Here is a 26,204-nt window from a genome sequence, read left to right as displayed (position 1 = left end):
GATAGTTCTGTTTAAAAATGGTGATTAAAAAAAAAGTGTTTTTCACAATTTTTACTGCATAAGTGAGGATTTCCTACCATGTGAACTTTCAGAAGACTGTAAACAACATTCCAGCCATACTTGTGCTGTGGCTGGAAATGGACTTTCTGGAGCCTTTAAATGCTTTTACAATGTGTGTTTATTTTAATGGGAGGGTGAAATATCTCACTGAAATATCTCATATTCAAGTGGATGGAATCCATAAAACCACAAGCAATGAAGATTTTTGCATGCCCAATGGGTTTGGGGAGTTTTGTTCTGAAAACTGGCCTGGAACACCCCTCTGATCCATCGTCTTCCAGCCATACATGCAAAGGGAAGACTGCAGAGCCAGGAGGAGTAGAAGCCAGAATGGTGTTTTTCTAGCTAAATGTACTGTTGGCTATGTTATCTTCACAAAAAAACTAGTGTAATGAGATATTTAGTCAATAGTGTGACTTATGCACTTGTTATGCCAGCGTCAATACTCATTTAGGTTGAAATCCTGGAAACTGAGCTCTCTGATACACCAGGAAATGTTGTACTCTTCCTTCCCCACCCCTACAAGGAGTCCGTGTTGTTTTAGGGTTTAAAGACAGAGTGATTCATGAGTCACATGCAGTTTACTTCTTATAGGACTGACTCAGGGTCCTCGTTGAATATCAGACATTGGATTTGATAAGACAGGAGAACTACTTTTTAAAATGGGAAACACTTGTGAGATCTTAAGACGCTACTTAGGCATGGCGGTGGAGATGTTTGCTCAACACTCAGATGGGCATCCAACAGGGATCGCTGTGGTTTTTCAGCTTCTGAGAAGGCGTGCTGAGACCTCCTTTTTCTGACCTTCCCCATGAGGAAGCGAGTATGTGTTCAGAGCTTGATGTGTATCAAGATGTGTTAGCAATGTAATTTAGGTACCCATGCTGACCTAAAAGGGATCTTATGTCACTTTTGGATCACTGAGGTCAGAGGCAAGTGTCACCAGAGCTAAAGCTGTGGGTGGCTGTCCATAGCATGTTCTGACAGTAAGAGGGTATAAAGACAGCATTTGTTATTTACTGGCTGCAGCCCCATTGTTTCCTGTAATTTCAAATTCCAGTGGAGAACATATTAGTAAACCCAAGCCTGGGGTTGAAAACATCTTGAAATTGAATGCAATGTTCCCTTTTTATTATTTTACATCTAGAAACTTATGTGTGTGTGTCACTGCTTTGTGCCAACAGAAGCCTCAAACCTGCTCTCAGTAGTGCTGGCTTGTTTAGCCTGTGACATAGCAGATATTGTAATTAGTTTTATTTTAAAAGGAAATGTGTGCTAAGTATGTGTAAATACAAAGTTTCTGTCTGGCAGGCTCTTCTGTCTGTAGCTGCAAGAACTGGGTTACACTGAGATTGTCACTCTTGTTAAAAAAAAGAAAACCCTTGTCCCATTGCAAGCATATTTTGCACGCTGCATCATGAAGGTTTTATGGTATAGGTGGGGAAGACAATGCTGAGATACTATGTTCCGGGAGACTAGTTATACCTGTTGAATATAATCCGGTGATCAAAACACTGAACAATAAACATGAAAAACACATGAATCAACAGACTGAATGTTTATTCTTAACATTAATTATATGTGTATCTACATAATTTGTAAAACGCAGTGTATTGGATTGTGCTGTATTATGAGGTATAGCATTGCAATGCTTTAAGAATTTCCTTGTCCTTGCACTTGTTGTTTTTGTCACAGATAGCTCGATTTTATCAGCATTAATATTTTTTAAGCCTTTGGATATACATGCTGTGATTTTCCTTAGGCTCACTTTTCAGTTAAAGTTCTAAATGAGGAATATATTCAGTTATCCTGCTGCAGTCTCATTACATGCGATCTCAATTCCTACTGTGAAAAGGTTATATTATTGTTATATTAGTATAAGGCAAAATCAGTGGTCAAGATTGCCTGCAGAGTACCAGTGCTGTTCTTTGAGTGGTCTTGGATGGACCTGAAAACCTGATATGAATCTGACAGCTGTTGATGGCAAGTGCTACGTTACTTTCCAAATACCCAAGTGACACACATTGCATGCAATTGCTCCCTGGGGCATGCCAATTGTAGATAAAAGAATACACAAGTATTGATAAGTACCCAAGTTTTCCATAAAGAAACCTCTTGGGGGTCTTTCTAATTTTCTCACTTTCTTTTGAAACAATGTTCCAGTTTTACTCTTCTTCAAGAGCAGAGAAGGCTGAAGCTTTTAAGTGTGTTGTGTAGAAAATGGTGCAATTCTGGAAGGTGATGAAAGCACCTGGTAAAGTTTCAATCAAGCTCCAGCTTCACTGAAGTCAAGAGGAGTTTTTAGTACTTTAGGACTTTAATATAGCACTTGAACAAGATTAGAGGGTTTAAATGATGTATTATAAGCTGTTGAATGCTAAAAGCACTAAAAGCCATCAGCAAGGTTTACAGGCTCTCACCAGCTCAAAAATGTTAGTGCCACATGTTTTATTTTTCCCTCTTATTTTGCTCTGACTCTCCTAGCCAGATACTCATAGGTTCCTTGCTGTGTCAGTATCTGAACACCTAACAAGAGTGAGAGAGAGTGTGCTGCTCTTCTGTTTTCCTTGTTTGTGTCAGCTGGTGTATGAGATATGTTTGATATTATTAGCTCACTTTCGGGGAGCTTCAGTATTTAATTGAGTAAGTTCAGTGTAAATAAATACTGCTGCTGTTTTGCATCGCACAAAATCAGTGTGGTTCTGTACTTCTGGCCAGTAACTTCCTTGTGATGAAAAATGTTTGTTTATAGTAATCTAGGAGCAAATAATGATTAATAGGCTGACTGCAGTCTTTCAGCCTGGATAAGTCCTTATTTTTGTTGCTCGAGTTCTGCTTGCGTTCTACAAGCATTACATTTAAAGGCAGCATTGAAAAGGTAGAAGCTGTAGCAGCAACCCAAGGCCGTGCCTTATGTGAGCAGTGGGAACAGGCTGCTGCTGCCCTTGTCCATTCTCAGAGCTTGGGCACGGGTGGGGAAGGGGCGACAGAAGGTGAAGCCACAAAGTCAATTGTGAATACTAGCTTCTCTAAAGTAGTAGTTGTGTTAGGCATGAGATAGAAGCTGTGCTAATCCATACAAGAAGCTGGCATTTCCAGGCCACATGCTGACTTGCCCATCTCAGCTGTCTCTAGCAATTTACAGCTCCGTTCCCCTATGTGAAAGACAGCTGCAATTTGTTGTTATAGTTTAAGACTAGAACTTGAAACAATGCTTGAACCTTGAAGAGAAATCAGTATGGTTGTAGTTTCAAAATCATCAGTGACAGAGTAATGGCCTGGAAGAAGTGTCAGGGGAGGGAGAGAACATGATCTGAACCAACAATTTGTACACAGTCCCAACAACAACTGGGATCGTTGCACAATAATCCCAGTCATCATTTTTGTCCACAATTGCAGGCAACTAGTATTGTTTACCTATTTCTTCCAATTCCCTGTTCCCATGATAGAGGTTAATGGGCCTTTTAAAAGATTTCATAATAGAAGCTGATGATAGTGGTTGAAATACAACTTTTTGCTTAAAGAGAAGGGGAAAAAAAGCTTAAACATGACCACATGTTACATGATACTTTGGTAGCATGTACATGAAGTTTAAACTCTACAGTTTATTTAAGAATAAAAATGTGTTCCAAGTTCTTTCAACTTTTCTGAAAACTAGTAGGAAATCTGGAGATTCCTCCCTTCCCTCAGTATGAGCAGTCAAGTTTAAAGTGGGGATTTGGTTTCCATTGAATTCTTGTTCAATTTTTGTCTGGCACTGGCTGTCTGTCTGTCTGTTGGTAGTTTTGGGAACTGTGGGGACTGAACTCTGAACTGCAATTCCATCCTTCACCAATGCAAAGTACTTTCAAGGGCCTGTACCAAAATCACTAGCCATGTTTGCAACCAAATCACAGAAATGGGAGTACGTCACTGTAGCAGATGACTAACATAGTAATTAGAAAGAATGCTCAATATATATTTTCTTCATATGCTTAGAAAACATGTTTTTTAATCTATGGGAACTATAAGTCCTTTTTCTAGTGGTGTACCCAAATTCGTACAGAGTAGCTGACGTGGAAGTGTAAGTATACAGATACCCCTGCACATGTTCCTTATATAATATACAAATATATTTTGTTTGACAGCATTATAGTGCAAAAGCATAGTAAAAATGACATCCCTTCCCTGGGGTCAGATCTTTACAGACAGGACACAGCACATCTTTGGGCTTTACTAGTAAGGTAGTTCCAGAGTTTGTTGAATTACGATGGCTTCATTAAAACAAAAACCATAAGGAAACCATAACAGGAATATGCAGAAATTAAACTGAAAAAAAAAAAAAAAGATATTTGAGAGGTTTTTCCTATCTTGTGGGAAAGTATTTAAGCTAAATAACTTAGCTTAAAGAAATAAATGTTATGAGGACCTTCATAAATATTTATAGAGTAGTAATGCAGAAATATAGAACCACTAAACCTACTATGTGTTTATCCTTCTAAACCTACTATGTGTTTATCCTTTAGCAAAGGTTTCTCGTTGACAACAGAAAGCAAATAACATGAGAAAATCTCTCTGACAGCTAGACTGAGAAGCCATTTGCCTCATCTGAACTTCTATCATAGTTATCTCCGTGCTGACATGGAGAAGAGTGGTGTTTATGGAGGCGTAGGATGGAATCACTCATCCTCAACCCTCCGGAGGCAGCAGGGGTCAAGCCGCCAGCCCGCGCCTCCCTCCCAGCCAGCCCTGATGCCCCAGGTGTCAGGAAGCTATCTCTCAAACGCTGTTGTTTATAGGGTTATTGAAGAGAAAGAGTAATAGTAACTGGGACAATTTCCCACTTAAGTTAGGTGAAAAATGAGCATTTTTTTTTCTCCCGAACAAGATGGCAAGCCTCTGACAGTGTGCTAAGGGAGACCATCAGGGAGGGGATACCCAAGTGCATCAATGCCAGGGTACAGAGGACACAGAACAGCAGTGGTGAACATCTAGAAGTGTTGCTGGCATTATGAATTCAAGTGCAAGTGCAGAGAACAGCCTGTTTCTAGTTGCACATTTAGACAAAGTTTTTGCAGGTTTTGTGACTTTCAGCGAATGTTGGCTGGAAACTATAATCCAGGAGATTAAGCTTTCCTTTTTAGATAGTTTATCCCCTTCTTTATGAATATTGAGGAAAGTTTCATGTAGGCAGGGCCTTGCTAGCCATAGCTGGTGATTACAGTAGCCTGAGGAATGCTCTTGATATGACACAATCCTTTATAAAAAGCAGAAAAGCCAAATGCATTTTAAAAAAAATAAATCAGGTACTTATTTATGAAGGTTTTTCATATGCAGTGTTCATGCAGCGGTTAATCCTTGAAAGAACTCAGAATGACCGAGGAAAAAGCATTGCTGCTAAGCCCTCAGTTCCAGGATTGATTTTCATATGTAGCAAAAAAGAGGAATTTTGCATGTAGGACCAGGATTCACAGAAGCCAGGTTTCTGAACGAGGATGATACAACATCATTGGGTGTAAGGAGCAGCAAGGTATTAGTCACCTTCACTGCTGAAGATGTTGGTGTCTCTGGCCTCTTAAGCACCGGTATGGTTGGTCTGGAAGGGAGATTGTGCATTTGCTGCCTTCAAGCTTAGATCCGTAACACGGGATTTGGTTGGAGTTTAGATGCCTTGGTCTTTTTTTGTTTTTTTGCTGTGGTTCCTGGTGCAAGGTTGGCAAAAGTAAGATCAGAAGAGTTGGTGTGATCTCTGCCTGAGAACTGACCAAGTCAGTTCACTCACTTCTGATGGAGTTTCAGAAAGCTTTAGAGTTTAGGTGTTTAGCCTGAAATCCATATGGTTGGTACTTGGGTTATGTTTGGGCTACAGTCACTGCTGATGCACTCACGGTGCAAATGGTTCCTGTGGGGCAGGAATTGCCAACACCTTCTTGTGAGTCAACCTCTCTGCTTCAAATCCCCCCTTCCTTCCCAGATGCGGCAGGAGCCTCTCACCACGTCTCACAAGTGAGGTTATCAGCCCAAGGTTATCCAAAATGCTCCTTCTTGGCACCTTCAGTTCCTCCATCAGCCTTTCCAACAGATCAGTTGGGGGATACCAGGGCAGCTGGGGGACTTTGTGTGATGGAGCTGGGGTGTGGTACACACTGTTGGTACTTCTGATCCCAGCTTGCGTCAAGCCCAAATTACACAGGCATGAGACTGCTTGCAGTGAGGGCAGAGCTGAAACATACTTGTCTACCCTCATCAGGGTTTAGCTTTGGATCAGTGATGACAGCCCATTATGCAGTATTTTCTTCTGCTGGGCAATCATAAGTGCTTTGTATACATTATTCTTAATTGCACTCAGACAATGTGTCCATTGCTGCTGCTCTAAAGCAAAACAGTACCAAAATATGAGTGCGCTGGAAGTGAGGTTGGGAAAGCACTGCTGGAACTGGGCAGAGAGGGCTTCTGCTCTGTTTAGCTGTGCCAGACCTGGCTCACAAGCACCGTCGCTCTCTAGATTCACTTTTTTTCCTGTTTCATGCCCAGGCAGTCAGGTGTGAGACAGGGAGAAAGAGGGGCAGCCTGTGAAGTGACACAGATAGAAAGCAGAGTGTTTTAAAAAGAGCAAATGCGTTACGAATATATATGTATATTTTTTGCCTGTGATTTTGTTTCATTTCGATCACTAGAAGTGAGGTGAAAAATCCATGCAGTTGTCCTTGTTTATGTTTTGCCTTTATGTTTTGCCCCTGTGTCAGCCTGATTGATGGAAATCCTTGAGGTCAACCTCACTTTCAGGCCCTCCTCGCTACACTGTGCGAATTAGGGATGCTGCAAGGCAAACACATCTCTGTTTTCAAACCACTGTTTTCATGTGAATTTGCAAATAACGTGGAAATGTTTCTGTGGGCTTTGAGTTTGACCCAAGCTTGTTTTAACAAATGGTAGGACCAAGTTAAAGCAGCCACGGTGTTTTGGATCTCCTGGCTCCAGCACTTGGGATGTGCTACTCCTGAGGACTGGACTGCAGAGCCTCCCTTGTGTGTGGAGCAGGGTGCGGGGCAAGGCTTGCCCCGCAGCCACCGTTGTTGATGCCATCCAGAATTGCAGCCCCAGGTGAAGTTTCAGCAGCTGCCACTGCCCTTTCACTGCCTACTGGTTAGTTCATACGGCCAGTATTTAGGACAGCACATTTCTGCTTCATAAAAGAGGCTGTGCAAACAGAAGAAACCGTTTTCTGAATTTCCCATATGCACCTAGTGACACTACTTTAATGGCATGAACTGTACAGCACACATTATTCATGTCTGTTTATCTCTCTCAGTTTTGGCCTTCAAATTGTTTCAGTATCATACAGCTGCACGGATGTACTCACTGTCCAGCGCGACTGAGAAGGAACATAAATCTGTAGTTCACCTTGGCCACCAGACAGCATTGGGTTTGCTTTCTGACTGGCCTGCGTTAATCAGGTATCCCACTCTTCCAGCTGTAAATCAGGCAGCTGATTAATAATCACAGTGAGAGAGATAATTAGTACTGGCATGTGGCTGTTTTATGGATCTCTCTTTTCTGGGAGCCAAATCCAACCATATGGAAAAACGTAGCTGAGACACTATAAATATGATTCCACTTAGACAGTCGTCTCTTCTGTTTTCTGTTATCACAGCAGTGTCAGCACAAGGAAAACAATGAAAGTGAAGAGATGCTGTTGCAGATTTTATTACAAGTTTGAGGGCTTTGGACTTTTTTTTCTTCTTCAAGGACACTCTGTTAACCTGAGAAAGAAGGCTTGATTTGTGTTCATTTATGCTTGCCACAATTATTTAAGAAATAGCTTCAATGCTCATGCTTGACAAGCTTTGGTTGTCTTTTAACTATTTCTGGCAGATTTAGAAAGATATGCCTTGTGCTTTGTATCATGACAACTTGTCTTCTCCAATAAGCCACATCTTAAACTGTGTCAGCCCTCTCTACATTCAAAGTAACTGTCTTCTGTTCATTGCTTTTGGATTGATGCCGTTAACTGGGTGTCTGCAGTGCAGCCAGCAGCATCGAGCGAGGATTTCCACAGAAAGTGAAGGCTTTAGTAATGAAGTGCAGATGGGCACCAGGCAGCAATTGAATCCATGTAGCTGGCAACCTTTGGGCAGAGCCTCTTCTGATCTTCATGCTGACCTTCATGCAACACACTAAAAATAAAAAAAGATCTTCTTTTGAGGACCCATTCACAAGGCTGGTACCCTAATATCAACTGCTGAAACTTTACTGGCATAGTGAAAACAGAGGAAAATAAAATAAAATGTGGAGTAGGAATATCACTTATCATATTCTGAATCTTTGCAGGATCTCCCTAAGGCAGAGACTGTCTTTTGAGAACAGCAAACAATTCACCCTGAAGGCATTTCCTTGTGTATGTTTCATTGTGGTGGCTTTTTAGACTATTTTTAACTATTTTGTTGAGCATTCATAGGCTGGATTAGTAAATGTGACCCCACTGCAAGTGCGAGAGGTCAAGGATATTGGGGAGCTGGTTTCCCAAAACACTATGTTGGAGAAGTTTAGGTAGGCTACAAGAGGGGGAGGCCTTTGTGGTTCTGCTCCCCATGAAATAAAAAGGAGAGCATCCTGCCGGGGTGTGGGATACTGGCAGGGTGTGCAGCTTCCAGCAGCTCAAGCTAATGAAGAAGTCAGACCTCTTTTGGGAGGATGAAATGGGAAAATGCCTGCTGTGGAGGCAGGAGAGCTCTTCCTTTCTGTTTTACATTATTATTCTTGCAGTCTCATCTTGGAATATGTAGCCCAAATAGCTTTTTGTTGGCTTTTTGAAATAGTTGACCAACCTTCTCTTCCACAAGAGTATTTTCTTTTGAGACACCTCCTTTTGCTTGTGAAAGGTTTTAGAAATAACTTCTGCCACAGTCATTCCCATCCAAACCTTAAAGCATATACAAAGCACTTACACAGCTGCATCAGTATGATACAATTTGGGTTGGGTTTTTTTTTCCCCTCTTTAAGATGAGAGTTGTCAGAAGCAGTATGAGGTAAATGATGGTAAATCATAAATTAGTGCTAAAAAGAGTTTTTAATTCAATTGTCTCTCATAAAAAGCCAATACCGTAAGAGAAATTAAACTGCTGCTCCAAAGCCGATATAGAGAGCTCTGTGACTTGTCCTCATCTCATCTTTCTGTCCCAGGAACTGCTTCCATAAATCATTTCTCTTCCAAGGCCTCTGTTCAGTTGTGCTACTTCTTTTTCTGACACTTCAGCCACTAGCGTTGTGTACTGTATGTATTATGCATTGCCTTTTGTGCATGCCATATATTACGAAGAGCTTCTGTCCCTAAGGGTTTCTGTAGCTATTTCTGTGAGTTCGTCCTACAGGGCACTTTTATGAAAGTCATCAGTTAGCTTTTGCTATGAAGAAAGTGATAATAGCAACTGAAAGTAGGCCAGGCTCATTAGATTATGATTAAAAGGCAGATTATTTTCTTTAATGTAGTGAGTAAGGTTCTAGTGGGTGGGCAATGGGCAGAAGTGGTGCTGGAGAAAAGTCACAGGTGCTATGTCCTTGGGCTACTTTGTCTCTTCAGTTATTTTATAGCTTTAATTAAATACTGACTTATGAAGAGCACAGTGACCTTTAATTTCATTCAAGTGACTTTTTTTAACAAGTCTTAAGAAAGAAATGCCATGCGTGGTCCTGCCTTTGCTGCCTAGGATGAATCTAGAGCAGAGAGTTGGAACCACAAGTAAGTGGTTTCAAAACAGGCTTGTAATTTGCCTCCTACAATGCTGTATCTTCAGCTCTTCTGAGAACTTACATGTCTCCACCAGAAACGGTACATTTTGTCACCGCGGAGGTTGAGTCAGGATTTAGGATTTGGATTTTCCTCCGGTATTATTTTAGAACCAGCCTTGAGTTCCCCAAATTGGTGAAGTCCCAGGCTGGCCCCACGGCCTTGGTCTGATGCCTGAGGACCTGGGCTCAGTCATTCAGTGGGAGCCCTGAGCTCCCTCCTTGTCTCTGGCAGGGCTGCGGAGCCAGTGGGACCTCCCACCACCTCTTGCAACTCTTCCTCCATCAAGGTGATGACTCCTCTATTTTAGTGTCTCAACTGAGCTGGAATAGCAGAGATGGAAACTTCATCTCCATGGCTGGATTTGAAAATAATTCATCAGGTGCAGTTCAAGTAGTAAATGGTCTGTATGGGCACTGCATGGGGACTCGATTCCCACTGTCCCCAGGCATTTGACTTGCCTTCAGCCCTCCCTTCATTAATTGCATTGGCCTCTACCTGAAGGGCAGAGCCTCTCTCCTGCATGAAGGACCACAATGCTGTGCTCCTGGTGTGACCAGCTTGGTGACCGGGAAGATTTGTCAGGGTGCAGGGCTGAGTAAGGTGCCTTTTATTTCACCAGCGGACCTGGAGAAGCTATCAGGCCTCACCCTGCTCTCTTTCATTGATCAGAGGCAAGGGGAAAATTATGGACTGGAGCCTCTGGTTTAATTAGCCACCTGCTATTCCTGTGCTCTTGTATCCACAGTAACTCTTTATACACATGAGACTACAGGCAAGGCTGCAGCTCTCTCTTTTTTCTTGACCAGCAGTAGTCTTTCCATGTAAGGTGGTAATTCAGCCAATCTGGAGGACAGTTTTCCTTCTGTTTGATTCCGATTATACTACTTCTACTGGCATTTTTCCCTCTTGTTAAGTGTCCATATTTCATCGGCCACTGTGATAGTCACAGTTTGTACTCCAAGTGATTCCTTGGCTTGGGATAATTTCCATAAATATGCAACATTTAAATACAACTTGTTATCATGTCTCCCTTTCCCTCCCTTCTCCTTAGATGTAAAGGAGCATCCCACTATGGCCTTACTAAGGAACGGAAGAGGCGTTCCCAAGACTGCTCTCCGGACCATGACTCCAGCTTAGCAGTAGCCGCCCTGGGCCCTGAGCTCTCCGCAGCTGCGGCCATCGCCTTAATGACAGATGAGCCGGGGCTGGTGAACCCGGCCTTCAGCCCCACCTCTGAGGAGAGCCAGTCGGGCAGCAGCCCCGGAGACCTGCATCGCAGCAACCGAAACAGAAGTAAGAACTAAAAGTGATGGTTTCAGAGCCTGGTGGCCTCTTTCAGCATTCGTTTTCTGTGAAACATATGTTGTTGGAGGCTTTAAAAAAAAAAAGGGAGAGCGAAAGCTTTAATTTTACATGGCTTGTCAAATTGCGCACTCAGTGACCCAATAGATTTGAGGTGAAAAACCAATTTGCTTAGCTGGGGGCAGCATCAAGCTGAAGATGGACTAGCTGCACACATGCAAACTGCAGGTCTTAAGAAAGATTATTTAGGCAAGTCAGCTCAGTTGGAAGAGCAAATGGCATGTGTGATGTGCCGGAGAGGTGGTGTAGCTGTGTAATGACGTCACCAAAACCTGGTGGCCCAAGTAACCCCCACAGACCATGCCATGGGCACCTACCCAAAAGCCTGTTGGGAACTGTGTTTGGCAGTTGCCAAGTATTTGCAGGAAAACAAACCTTAAGAAGTGCCCTAGGAGCTTCGGGGATGTTTGCCAGCCTCCCAGGGAGGTGCAGCTTAGAGGAGCTGGTTCTGCTGAAATAACCACGGTCAGGGACAAGTTGCACCAGGAAACCTTGCCTTGATCCTTCACCCTGTGACACTGCACCCAGCTCTGATGAGTGTCATATTTGAAAAACACAGCCTGGCCAAATGCAGACTTGGAAGCATTAATGGAGAGTTCAAAGCTTGTATTTGAGGACTCTGAAAGCAAAATTAATATCCCACCTTGTGTTGCACCAGCTCCGTGTTGGGGAGATGGATGAAGGGCTGAAGAAAGACTGAAAAATGAGCAGTGCTATCCTCTTGTGTGCATGGGGCTAGAGAGGCGAGGGAAGGAAGGGGGCAAGAAGAGAATATCAGAATGAAATTAAATCCTGACAGTTTTAGTGAGTTTAGAGACCAAGTCTAGTTTGAGGGAATGCTGTATTATTAGATTAAAATATTTGGCTAGCATGCAGAGCTTGAAGAGACAGAGCAGTAACAGACACGAAGGTATCTTCACCAGGATGGAAAAAAGAGTGACATGTTAGAAACTACTATGAATTTTTTTTTTTTTTTTTGCCTTACCCAAGTTAGAAGATGTGATTTAGTTGGTCCCTCCCACGTGATAATCTTTGAATTTTTGACATGAAACTGTTGGCTGTTGTTGGTGGCTTTGGAAGCATTGTGGGGTTTGGAGGCAGTAGTGCCCTTTTTTTTCCAAGAGTTTTTAACAACAGCTTCCAGCTTTTTTTTTGGCCAAACTTATATAGCTTGGGAAGGGCAGTGCTTCTTCCTTTTATATGCTTTTTTCATGGGATTGCTGCTGATTCTGCCTCAACTGAGGCTTGTTCTCGCTCGGGCTACCACGCTCACAGGAGATTTATGTGCGTGGCTGGCAAAAGATACAGGGGAGGTGGCAATTCCAGGGTGTGGGACAGAGGTAGGATAACTGTACGCAGATTCAGGTGGGTGCAGCCTTGGAGTATCAGCTGGAGTTGGGTGCAAAGGTGAAGTGCAGGCAGCCTTGCTGTTGCTGTTATGCTCTGTCGTATGCCAATGGCTGCAGAAATGATGCGGTTCTAGCCCAGAACTGCTGAACTGTATTGATTTGTTTTTTCCTGCTGTTGCAGCTCGACACTTTGAACGCTCCACTATAAGAAGCAGATCTTTTAAAAAAATAAACAAGGCATTCAGTGTTCTTCGAAGGACAAAAAGTGGAAGCGCGGTTTCCAACCAGGCTGACCGGGAAAGGGAGACTGTTGGAAACTCTGCTGCTGGGGAGGAAGGTAATGCTTTGTTCTCCTTGTGTTATCACTTAAAATAGGGTAGGGGACCGTATCCATGTGGGAACTCAATGTCCATGACTTACATGCCTTTCATGTGGTGGGCTGTGCATGATTAAAAAAACCAGAAGACCCAATCTTTCCTTATTTTCTTTAAAAAGTTGTTAGTGACTGGCAGGCAAGAATATTGCTGGGGTGTGGGGGACCTCAAGTAGGGCTGTCTGCTAACAGCCTGCATGCTACAGCCAGCCCGGTATCTAGCATGCGGGATGTGGGATCTGGGATCTATTACTGGAGCTGTCGTTGATTTGTGCTATCATTTTGTTGAAGAGGCTTCACCAGCATGTGTCTGACCCCCTAAAGCAAACGCATCACAGCGATCATACGTTATAGGAAATTCATCAGTTTTGGCTAATGTTTATGAAACACTGGAAATTCCCAGTGGGAGGATGGTATGAAAGTGCAAAGTACTGTAATTATTCCAGCACTTCTGTGGGATCCTTCATGACAGACTTGTATTACCTCAGCCAGTCAGGTGATGAGGTAAGAATGCTGTGCTCTTAAACAGGGGGGAGAGGCAAGTTTGTCTGACTTGGTCAAGAATGAGGGGTCTGGCAGGCAGTAACGCTTAACATTTGGCATTCTTAAAGCAATAAGCAAATGTTACTAATTGCTTTGGACTGTAATTATGAAGCCAACATTAGCATTCATGCATCAAGAGGAAGTGATGATAGAGTGGGAATCATCATCTCAATCAAGGTCTTCACTGAGCTTATTATTCCTTTGCTTGATGCCTCAGCACCTCATTTCTCTTCCCAGATCAAACGTCCAGGGTGAGGGCTTTAAGAAGACAAAATACCCAACTTCCCTTTTCTCTGTATTTCAAGCTGTCATTGAAACCCACACAAAATAAGGACAAAAGGCTGCCAAATGATGTGTTTAGGCATCATTATTCTTGAAGTGGTGAATTGGAGAACAGTGTTCAATATTTCTTCTGCTTTATTTGCTTATTCCTTCAGGAGACTTTCACTACGTTACTGTGTTCTTGGTACTTACTCTCCTAGTCCACATACTTGCTGATGTAGCCAAAATAAAACCTGATAATTCAAAATAGTGAACCTTTTCCATAAACATAATGTGAATCTGCTCCTTGGCCTGGAAACATCACTAATAACTTTAGTGTCCCAAGTATTTTATTTTTTTTCCCCCAAGTAAAATTTTGCAAATAATTTGTCTACAGCCCTCTTTGAGCAGATGGATATGTTTCTCATTCCCTAGCAACTGTTCAATCCACTGTAAGAAAAGCTTGCCCTTCTTCAGCTGGAGTGAAATTCTGCATGTCTCAAGTTCATCCTTTTCAAAAGACACCTTGTCGGGATGGGGCATAGACATTTTTATGACTGGTTGCTACCTAGGCTTATAGTTGACATTACTGATTGTTCCACTGAAAGCGTGGTTCCATGTCCAGAGTGTGTGAGGATGATCTGGATGCCGACCGTACCTATCCAGTAACTCAGCGCAGTCCAGATGGTAACAGAAGGAGGTGTGAAGATGACACTGGCCTTTACATTTCCAGCAGAATAAAAAGCGCTGTTGTCTCCTTTTTAAGGGGCATATAATGGGGTCCTGAAGTGATTGCCACTTCAGGGTCCCATTTGCAGTGTCGAGATTGTCATTCTGTCCTTGACTCTGCTTGTGGTTTCATTCCTCTGCACCAAGCCTGCCTGTAAACTTCCAAATATATTCTACTGTGCTGGAAAAACCAGGTAGGCATGTAATTACTTAATGAGCAGTTACTCTTGCGCATGAGATCACAGAAGCTGGGTACCTAAATTACTATATTAATTGCATATGCAAAGAATGCATTTTGATTACACAGTTCAGGAATTTGGTCTTTAAAAAAATGCAAGCAAGTAACTTGCAGCAGTACAAATACAACATTAACAACCATCTCTACTCAGTCCTTTGCAACAGGTGCTTTGTGTAATGGCTCCTCAAAGGCTTTCTGTGTTTCTTCTTGTTGGAGAAGCAAATGAATAAACTTCTTTCTGTAGCAGTTATCATCATCCTGCCAGCTGGAGGCTTGTTTTCTTCTCCAGTTCTGTATGTTTTCTTCTTTTATTTATTTTTAAAAATCCTCAGCTGTACTGAGCAGTCTGCAGTTGGACTGCAGTTTAGGGATAGCTGCAATATGCTCTGCCCTGTACTCGCTAAAGGTCCAGCCCAAACCCACTGGAAGAAAGCAGCCCCACATGTCTGTCTCCCCGTTGCCACTCTGGTCTCCTGGGAACAGAGGTGTTCCTGTGGGTGGTGGTTCCTAGCCTCAGAAGTCCCCACACCCAGTGTGAGAGCACCCATTCCTGCTGCTACCTTGCCCCAAGTTTCACAGGCTCATGCCTGGGACCACCTGAGAGCACACCTTAGCCGTGCCTCATGGCTCCAGGAGACTGGACGGCACCTCACCACCTCTCTGGTGGCTCCTTTCCTCATCAGACTCAGTCACTGCATGAGCAGAATAAAGCTGAGACTGTGCCAGCCTCACAGTGGGCAAAGAGTGAAATAACCTCTTGTTGATAAAGGAGCTGTCAGATCATCTGGCAAAGCTCAATGTATTATAGTCCATCTGTCCCCAGTTCTCAGAATTCCCTCATCTTAGTTCAGATGTCTCTGCTTAATCTGTTTTGCCTGTATTTTCGTCAAAGGAGCTCTGAGAACGAAAACCGTAGTGCATACCTATGTATTGGCCGTCAGCATCAGCAGCACTGATGTCAAATTAACTATTTGCCCACTGCAGACTGTGTACATGCCTTTAATCTGAAGCTGATATGTTTGTTGGGCCAATGCTCAGTTAAATATTACTATGAGCATGCAAAACAAAATAATCATTCCTGATGTGGGAGGAAAAATATTCAAATAACCATAATTCTGCTTAACTTGAAGCTGAATGCAGTACTGGTTTTGGAAAACTCCTTTGCTACCCATGGACACTGAAAAATATGATGTATAACAGCAAATGTGTTTCTGTTATAATTACAGCAGAGAAATAGTTACAGTTTAATGCTATCTTATACCTGGAGCTGGTAGCAGTCCTGCACTATGAAGATTACTTCATGATTTCCCTTTGCAACCTGTGGTTTGATTTGTTTAAACAATGTCATATGCACCCGTTTTGGATTTAAATAATTCAGGCTTTCTTTGCTCTTCTGTTTAAAAAATTTGGTGACATTTTCAGCAGAGAACTGTTCATTCTCTAAACCGAAGAAGATGTTAGAAGTGAATGAAAAGTGCAAACGCTGATGAGAAAACGTTTGGGGGAAGGACGCGTTAAGATTTTCTCATTTTTAATAATTTGGTCATTTGTAAATAACCCATGCAAAGAAGTATTTGTCTGTAGTGCAGCACCCGAGCTTGTGATATCTACTTGAGAGTAATCTCATTAATAGCACTTACAGCTACAAATAGCTTTCCAGGCCTGAAGTAGAAGTTAGGAAAGTTTAAAAGAGATGTTTCATTCTGAGATGTGAGGGAAGGTGACAGGGATATCCTTCTGGCACTGATGCATTTAGGATGTAATATCTTCTGACTGGATCTACTAGTGTAAATGACCTTGACAATTGACTTAAAAGATAAAATACCTCCAAGCAAAGACTGCTCCAGCTTTGCTATGCTTATTTGTACCACTGTGCTCTTAGTTTGACACCACACTCTTTGAATTCACTTCCAAGAAAGACTATATATATATATATATATATACACTCTTTACTCAAACTGATCTACAAATACAAGTAGTAAACCAGCTAATGCTTTAGGAGGAAAGAATTTGGGAATGCAATTGCAAAAACCTCTATACAGTTTTACAGTAAAAGGGAGCCATGCTGCTGGTTTTCAAAAACGTTCATCAGTTCCATTTTGCAGTCAAGCCATTGTAAAAGAAATTGAATTTATGGTTGCTTGAGGATGTCAAATGTTGTTCAAAGTCAAACTCATTCTTCTTAGTCTTATGGTGGGTGCAGTTCTACCATCTGTTATTGCTTTGCAGCAGTCAAGACCAAGCCAGCCCCGGCAGGCACTGGCAGGACCACAGAACAGACTTTCCTGTTGTATGGGTGTATCTCATTCCTACTGTTCAGTCTAAGCCCCGTTGTATTTTTTTTATATATATATATATATACACATAACAAGTACTTCAATGTTTGGAAAAGGTACATGAAGAAAAAGAAGGTAAGTGAAACACAGATGGGTCTAATTATCAACCATTTCATGGTATTAAGGCTTTCTATGTGCAGAAAAGAAAGTGGCTTATCCAGCTCCAGGACAACACAGTGCAGCCCAACTTCTGTCTCAGGAAGGCTGCACCATGCAGCAACCCACGCTGTTCCTGTTTTCCCCCGATTTTATTCAGTTGCAGTTCCGATTTCCCAAAACAGCTGTTGGAAATCTTACAGAACTGGTTCAAAGCACTCTGCTCTAGGACGATGAGCCAGGCAATTTCCAGAAGAAAGAGATTGGCTCTGTAGCCTTGCCTCCACTGCAGACCGATAAACTTTGCCTGCTGTAGATGAGATAGCCACAACTCCTTTGAGACACATTCAACTCTACAACAGTTTCATTTTAGTTCTTTTGGTACTCCTTTGGTGAGAGGAATGTCCACAAGCAAGAAGAGACCTTAGAGCTGGCATTGCCTTCTACCTGCCCCCTGCATCGGAGCAGCATTTCTGGAGAATTAATGGAAGGCATTAAATCAAAATTATGGCAAACCGCTGGGAGAATGAAACATTAAATGAGAATCAACTGGGAAGGAAGAGTTGCAGAATGAAGTCTGCACCCGTGCAAATGCACAGACACAAGAATTTTCCAAGAACAGGTTACACAAGCTTTGTTTAAATTCTCGTGACCTGGTGCTGGGAAGCATAAGTGTGTGTCCCTGCAGATAGCCTTATTTGTGGGAGTGGGCTGGCATCTCACATCAGTCAGACCTTCTGGTCTAAATAAGGACTTGCAACCTGAGACACAAGTTTTGTTTACAGTGATGGTTGATTAATCTGGACTCAAGAGTCATAACAAACATTACACAGTGCTTTGTCACACTGGATACTGGGAATGGAGGCAGAAGTTACTCTGATGGCAGCACTGTCAGAAGGAGCACAGTGCACATGGAAGTCAGCCGAAACCTGAGGACCGAAGGAACACTACCATTAATATTATAAACTGTGGGGAGAAAGTATTAAGCATCCTTAAAATTTTGTATTACAATCCCATGGCCACTACACTAACGAGTGCTCGGTGTCCTACATCATACCAGACAAGTGGAGTTTACTGTGTAAAGCTGGTCTCTCCTATGTTATTTGTTACTGTAATGGGACGTGTGAAAATATCAATAAAATTGCACACTAATATAAGGAAAATATTGCTTGAGGAAAAAGCACACACAATCTTTCTGAATGCAGATGACATTTTATTATATTGACAGATTCAGAATGCTCCATACAAGCCCCGGTGACAAAAACACAACACTCTGTGGGAAAACCTGCAAGAATCACCAAAAACAAGACAGAAAGTTTACTTCTTTCTAGATTCAGCAGCTCTTCGATATTTAAGGACTGGAAATATAAAATGGTAAAGAAAGGTATGCAATACTCCTGGGTTTTCCTGCTCTGGAAAACCTGGTCAAAGAGAACGGAGAATTCTAATTAAGAGTGTAAGGGCTGGAAAATGGGGTCTGTGCAAACTGATGCTCCAGCCTCACAACAGGCTGTGTGTACGTGAATGGTACAAGTCCTCAACCCAGTTGGAGTCTCTTAAATTGGGCTGCTGAGGGCGCATTCACTGTATGCAACCAGGTGCTGGAGCAGGGTCCACCTCTTCTGGGTATGGTATATACATTAGAAAATTCAAGTTGAAGACATTGTTTTCCCAGACACGGCATCATCTTGAAATAGGCGTGGTAGGTTTTGATCAAACTGCACACAATGTATGCAGATGGTTTGGTGAAAAAGTGATCGTGAATTTTCTTATTCAAAAAATATATGTATTTGTGTATTTTATATGTTTAATCTGTCAAACTCGGTGTCAGATTATCAAAATAGGCATTGGCCTTTCACTTATGACAGTCTAGGTTGTTGGTAAGACAAATGTTCCTGTATATGTCTGGGATGAAAACAAGAGGCAAGTCTTCAATGAAGAGAGCAGAAAGTAAGGGATCATGGAGTTATTTTGGGTGCTTGGCCCATCTGAGGAGAAAATGGTGCAATTTCTTCATTATATTCAATAAAGAACACAAACCAAATGTAAGACAGGAGGTGAGGCAGTACGTCCTACTAACTATGAAAAGAGAAACCTTAGTGACTTGCAGACTGGCAAGAAAAATTTGTTTTGTTGTAGACTGCACACTTCAGAAGGAAATTAGGTATTAAGAATTCCTCTAAAAGAATCTGCATAAAGTAATTTTGAAAGTCAGCCAAGTGCTACTGCAAGACTTAATAAACCAGTTAAGGTATTGTTCAAGATGCAAAGAAACTTATATAAGTTTATACCTCATATAAACACATATGTAAGTCTTACATAAGTGTAGGGACTTGTTCACTGCCACGTTGCTCTGATTTTGCTCTGGGGTAATTACAGATTGAAATAACATGAGAGTGTCAATAGCTTGTTCAGTCCACAGTTCTCCATGGTCAAGAAATGTAACTGGGTAATTCCTTTAGAAAAGTTTGCGGAATGACTTATGGGAGAATGACTGTTTGAGTCAAAAAAGCAAAGTTTGGTAGGACATGAGGTGAATCATCATGCAATGGGAAATGGAAGTAGTTCTGATATAGGACTGCTTTGGTAGTCTGCAAAATACACAGAGATATTTATTTGTGCTATTTCCGTGCAGAGGTGATCTGGGGATCCAGATTATAATTTGCATTTTTACGTATAAATACCCTTACAGCCACAATGAGAGTGTAAAATGTAGATGCTTATTCTGATGCAGGGATCAGGCCTTTGGTAATTTTTGAGGAATACTTGTATCGTCTGACTTTAAGCACCCCACTGAGATGCCAGAGTTAATTGCCTCTTTCTTCTTACACAGCAATGGAGAGAGTTTAGCACCTCCAGAGGTGATTTAGCAGTGAAGCGAGTATCACTCCCTTTGGGTGCCCGTGCACTATAAAGGAAGCCGGAGCAAGTAGATCACCAAATTATGCATTTGGCTTAGAGGCCTGGATTTATATGGAGTGAATCCACCCTTCAGGCTAGAGAGAAGTGAACAAGTTACAAGCTGGGCAAACAGTGTTCAGAAAATAGAGGAGCGTGGCTAAAATAAAGCACCTTCTATTCATGAGACATTAAAGTTGTGCACAAAACTGAAGCAAACCCATACTAGCACAGAAACTGCTACTACGAGAGTATAAACTAAATGAATACTTGGATGTTAGGTTGATGAAGGCTGTATAGTTATCTAGATAGACTTTTATTGCCTGTCAACTCTGTGTAAAACCACAAAGTCGAAGTCTGTGCTACCGGTAGGTGCTTTTTACAGACGTGGAGGAAGACAGCTTCCCGCCCCGAAGAGCATATGATCAAAGAAGTGGTAAGGGATGCAACATGGTGTTTATTAATATTTTTTCCTGTTCTTTCTTTCCCCTTGCTCTCTCCCAAAAGGTTTTGGTGCCTTGCTGGTTTGTTGCCTGCTAATTCTGTAGTAGAAAATATTTATTCTATCTCAGATACTGCTCTGTTCATTTTCATTTAACACTTCACTGCTATTCAGTAACAGTCACTGTACTTTAATTTCTAAAATAGGTTATTGAAAAAATATTAGCACTTAATTTTTGAACTTACAGGTTTTTCATATAAGCGCTGGATTGGACAGCCACGCAAGAAATTTAAAAGCTTTCTCTCACCTGTGGGGGATTCAAAATAATTGAAGGCTTATACACCTGTGCTAGAAAACTCACTGGTGCTTTTACTTCAACTTTGCTCACTGTTGAACGTGGATTAAAATTTTGAATTGACCTAGAAGGAAAGAAAGTATTTGTGACATGCTGTGAAAGCAAACATGCCAGTTGAAAAGCAGGGTTTGGAAGAGGATACTCTTATCCAGTGTATTACAAATACAAAAAGGACCCCTGCCCACCATTAGTCCGTCTTCCCCACACCCAGATTGCCAAGGCCAGCAGAGATCTTTCCCTCCAGGCACCTTGAGCTTACTGTGGTTTTAATACAGACACATCGCAGTAAGAGCCAGTCATTCTGACTTCCTAGAGTTCAAGCAGTGATGCAAGGAGAAGAGTCTGGTAGGGAAACTAGTTTGCTTTGGGTTGCCCGAGAAATCTTGCCTTTCTGTTAGCTGAAGGTAAAAGAGTGCATCCTTGGATGTCACAAGCTAAGCACCAGGTCCTCAGCTATGGCACCAAAAATGGAGGAAAACAGGGCTGTCACTGCTCAGGCCAGCCTGGGAAGCTACCAGTGAGACAGGGTGTGCAGCCCACCACGGTGGGGATGGAGGTTTGTCGAGGTGTCCATGCCCATCTGGCCTAGGGCCAGCAAGGAACTGTGGCCTGGTTCAGAGGGGTCTCTGGTGGCTAAAAAATGTATTTTGTTCCCTTAAAATATTAACATGTGTAACAGGGGTTTTTTTCTTAAGTAGATTTCATCTGTCTGGATTACATCAAAGGTTTGGGGCTGTGTTTTGTGGAAAAAAAGGAAGCTTGAATGTATTAATTAAAAAAAGACCCCTCCAAGTCCACTCAGCAAACATACGTATCCTTTCCTCCCCACTCAGTATAAATCACATCCACGCATAATACCTAGTCTGGATAACTGGCAGCTACTTAAGTTGTGCAGTACATGTTTTAACAAAGCAAAGCTGTGATGTCAAATAAATACCTTACAATGTGCATTTCCAGGTTTTCCCAGACTGTATCACCTGATCCCAGATGGGGAAATTACCTGCATTAAGATCAACCGTACCGATCCCCATGAAAACCTGGCCATTAGGATTGTGGGAGGCAGTGAGACTCCTTTGGTTCACATTATCATACAGCATATTTATCGAGATGGGGTAATTGCCAGAGATGGAAGATTGCTGCCTGGAGACATGATACTAAAGGTACAGTACTGTGGAGGTACAAGATAAAAGTATCCTAGCAAAGAATAAGATGATGTAAGTCGATGATGAGACGAGATTTGCAGTGTTGGTTGTTTGTGTGAGTAGATTAATGCATGCAGAAAGATGTTCAGTTCCTCTGCATGCTGTGATGTTTTCATTCATTTCAACTGTTTTTGAGGCTCACAGATTTATTTATTTTCCCTATTCACTACCAGGCCTCTCTGATTTCTACCCAAACATGGTAGATCCAAAAAGCAATGTAACACAATATACTGTTGGTAGTTCTGACCCAGTGGTGCAAAAGTTTTTTTCTGGAAGCAGAAGCTGGTCTTTTTGCCCAGTTTGTTTCTGCTGAACTGTGGGCTTAAATCTCGGCTAGTGAGGTTTCCATTGCCTTACATCCTGCTCACACCAGGACAGGTGATAGGGGCCTGATCAGGGTTCAGTTATTTCAGCACCTAGCTCGTCTGTATGATGCGTTCAGCGCCGCAGAGCGCGAGACGCTGCCTGCTCTATTTTGGGAGTGTTGCTCCACCAGCAGCCACAGGTGAAATCTCTAAGAACAAACTTGAGCAGCATTCAGGAATTAGCTGTTGGCTGCTACTTCTGCTCCCATTTCTATAGAAATGTATAACAGATGAACAAGAATTAGGCCAGATGGTTAAAGATCATGTATCTTGTGAGCAGTGGCTTCAGCAATAGCTTTTGAATGGGAACTGTGCTCTCAGCTGCCCCAGCGACTTGGAGCTCTACAAGGATGCTAAATTATATTAATGCTTCAATCCTTAGAAGAAAAGAGCAATGACAGAAAATACTAGTTCCTTTTCTTGCTTTGATGCTTTGATGGTGTGTAGTTGGTGTGGACAGATATATTCACATTGCAAGCCAAAGGTACAGCTGCAGCTCACCCAGGTATACCCAAAGCAGCTTAAATCAGCTAGCCCAAACATTGGTGACAGCATGGCCAGAGATAGCAAAGAACTCGGCATAGGTTTTCCAAATTACAGGTAAACATTTGAGCAGGCTGCTTTGTTCACTGTGGGCCACGCACCACGACTGGTGCTGGTACCCAGGCTAACCAGTGTGGCATTAGCTGGGATAAGGCTACAGGAGCTGGAAGTGGGGTGGACTGCAAGGTCTGGCATGCATACCTCAGCGTTGTCTTCCAGGTGGGACTCTGGATGCCCATCTTATTGCCTGCTCTGGCATGCCTGGCTGGTAGGGTTAGTGAGTAGTTCTCCCAGCCCTACTGACTTCTTCTACTACCTGTTCGACGTGAGTAATTATTAAGGATACCGTCCTTTGAAGTTCAGACCGCCACCTGTAAGTCACCATGCTTTCCTGGTTTTTGCTGACCCCAGTTTTAGCTGAGGACACTTGAAGCACACCAGGGTTGTGACACGCCTTCTGCTTCATCTCTGACAGGCCGTGGCCAAAGGGATTTCTCAGGATCATGATGTGGCCATGCTTCGCTCTGGCACTGGTTAAACATGCCAGGTTACAGATTGTGGTTCCAGGCAGCAGCTGGATGAGTGTTACCCAGTTGTGCATTTCGGGGAGGCTTTTTGTCCTTGTTCCAGCACAGAACGGCAGAGTTAATGGCACCACTGAGCCAAAACTGTTCTTGCAGGGCACCTCCAAACTGCAGCGGGAAGCTGTGATTGCAGCACGGACAGGCCTGGCTCAGCTCTCCCTGGCCGTGGCTGACTGCCCTGGGGATTTACCAAGGGTTCCCAGCAATTTCAGCCCCATGGTGGTGCAGCCCATGCTGTTCGTGGTACCCAAGCTGGCAACCTAAAGTTAGTTGAGCTGTGTCCCTAGGGGTGCAGTCCCCTCGTCAGACCGCAGTGGGGAGAGCCCCGTCATGCCCACACAGGCAGTCTGCAAAAACAAACGCCAGTCGAATGCTTTTGTCCACGCTGGGGAACATTTCTGTTGCAGTTTGGAGATGTTTCTTAATATTTAAATGGTTCAACCTGTGCAATGTAAAACTACATGGAAATAACTTGTCTGATTCAGGTTTTCCAGCCAGCAATGAATTACAACCTTGCAACTGGTTTTCATTTAGCAGTGATAACGTGTAATGCCTAGTCACTCTTACACACACGGATGTGACAGGATTGACTGGAAGCTCTTTTTTTTCTCTTTCTTTTCCCCAGCCAAATTAAAGAAGTGGCAGTTATGCAGCTTTACCACCATGTGAGCTAATTCTTACCCGGAAAACACTGAGAAACATAAAAAGCCTGATTCTCTGGTGTGGTATATCAGCATAATTGCTAATAAATATCCAGGGCATTTAAACTTCTACTTGAGGTTCTTTTCTTCATTTTAATTAGATTCATTAGTGGGGATTTTTTTTTTTTTTTTTACTGTACCTAGAGCAGTGGGAGATAATGAAGAAGAGAAACAGCAGGAAAGTGGTGGGAGTGAAAGGAAAGGATGGCAAGGCAATTTGAAATCAGAAGCTAGTGGAATAAAACCAAGATATATGAAAGGATATTGGAGCTTGGGAAAGAAATATAATAAAGCTGAAAAATAACATGTATGTCTATCAGGGAGAAAGGGGAAAAAAAAGGCAGAAAGTGTCTGTACAGCACATCCTTTCCTTGGGGGGAAGACTGTTCTGCACCACAAACTTGGCCTCCTGCGTGACACAGTTTGAAATAGCACACGTCACTTCGTATGAAGACATCTGTGTAAATACATCTGCCCTCTCCAGTGCCAATTCAGATTAGACGGTCTTTCTGCTGCTGATTTACACTTCTCTCTTCCAGGTAAATGGCATGGACATCAAAAATGTGCCTCACAACTACGCCCTGTCAATCCTGAAGCAACCCTGCCATGTGCTCCGACTGACAGTGCTCCGAGAGCAGAGGTACCGATGCCGAAACAGCGGACTTTCCCTTGATGCTCACTGCAATAGGGATGACAGTTTCCATGTTGTGCTAAACAAAAGCAGTCCGGACGAGCAGCTGGGAATAAAGCTGGTCCGCAAGGCCGATGAACCAGGGGTATTTATTTTCAACTTGCTGGAAGGTGGCGTGGCTGCCCGTGATGGACAGCTTCAGGAGAATGACCGGGTGTTGGCCATCAATGGGCACGACCATCGGTATGGCAGTCCAGAGAGCGCAGCCCAGCTGATACAGGTTTGTCGCTATCACTTTGACCCCAGTTTCTGAACTTTGCAAAAACGAGGCAGTGTATTTTCACTGTCCATTGCAAAGCAGGGGCCAAACTTAATGCATGTGTATTTGGGGGAGGGAAGGCGAAGTGTCAAGCTCAGATGGGAATTTACACCTTTAAAAGCTCCTTGGTTTCACTGTGCGTACAAGGGCGAATATGGGCATGGACTCTCGCAGTGATTGTCTGCTACCATCAGGCGTTGTAACGTACAGATCAAAGTAAACGTCCATATATTCTGTGCATCACCAAAGAGTGATGCCATCTGCCAAAAGGCAGGCCAGCCTGCACCCTGGGACCACTGGGTCCAGCTGGGTCCTGACTCCTCCAACTCAGAAGGAGTCACAGTGCTCCCTGGTGCAGCCCTGGAGCAAACCAGAGCAGCCTAGGGGCAATGGATGGCATGTTTCAGGATGAACATCATCCTCCCAGACTCGGTGATTTCCCATGGGTGTGTTTTATGACTGAAGGTACTCCATACCTTGTAGATATTTCTTACCTAAATCCAGCATATGGAAATCCATGTGTTTTGGAAAAAATAGATCTGTAGTTGTAGTTTTTATAAATCTCTATTTAGACTCATATGGAGAACTAAAGGGGTGCCTCTGCAATGCACTAAACAGTCTTACCACAGAACTGTCAGAAAGAAACCCTGTGCCTTTCTCAGCTACAAAACCAGTCAGCTTCTGCCTAATTTTCCCTACAGAACCATTTTCATTTCTTTTCTTTCTATGTTTTTAGAAAACTTCAACATAAAAATCAAAGGCAGGAATCTTTTGTTGGTGTTATCTCACATTTATAAGAGTTCTTACACTTGTGCAATTTTACATTTCATTTGGAGGCATGCAGAGTGTTCACATATTGAAGAATTTCATGTGCCTCAATAACAAGATGTCAGATCAGGCTGGCTGCTTCCCCTTTCTGACAGTTATAATCAGGGTAACATGAGTCGGACTGAAAGAAGCATTTGAATCCATGCATTTTGTGGAAAGGATTCCTCCTGTAGCATAGGTCACAGTTGGCTGTAGCCAAGTTTTATTGAGAAGTTTATAG

At 42.7% G+C, this 26,204-nt stretch overlaps 1 protein-coding gene across 4 annotated transcripts in view; it reads left to right on the top strand.

Annotated features, from left to right (window-relative positions):
- LNX1 (ligand of numb-protein X 1) overlaps positions 1-26,204 on the top strand; it is an 85,182-nt gene that overhangs the window by 37,512 nt on the left and 21,466 nt on the right. For 2 of the 4 annotated variants that reach the window (XM_087738032.1, XM_087738033.1), the window contains exons 3-7: positions 10,881-11,122; positions 12,722-12,877; positions 18,345-18,500; positions 21,769-21,971; positions 24,746-25,117. In XM_087738032.1, coding sequence (XP_087594158.1) covers positions 10,881-11,122; positions 12,722-12,877; positions 18,345-18,500; positions 21,769-21,971; positions 24,746-25,117 — 1,129 coding nt within the window. The remainder of the gene's footprint in view (positions 1-10,880; positions 11,123-12,721; positions 12,878-18,344; positions 18,501-21,768; positions 21,972-24,745; positions 25,118-26,204) is intronic. The other 2 variants (XM_009474244.2, XM_009474245.2) reach the window with 1 other exon arrangement.

Source organism: Nipponia nippon, unplaced genomic scaffold, assembly GCF_047370975.1.
Source record: "Nipponia nippon isolate SJK-2023a ecotype South Korea unplaced genomic scaffold, ASM4737097v1 scaffold_6, whole genome shotgun sequence".
NCBI classification, from domain to species: domain Eukaryota; kingdom Metazoa; phylum Chordata; class Aves; order Pelecaniformes; family Threskiornithidae; genus Nipponia; species Nipponia nippon.
This window is presented reverse-complemented; position numbering and strand designations above follow the sequence as displayed.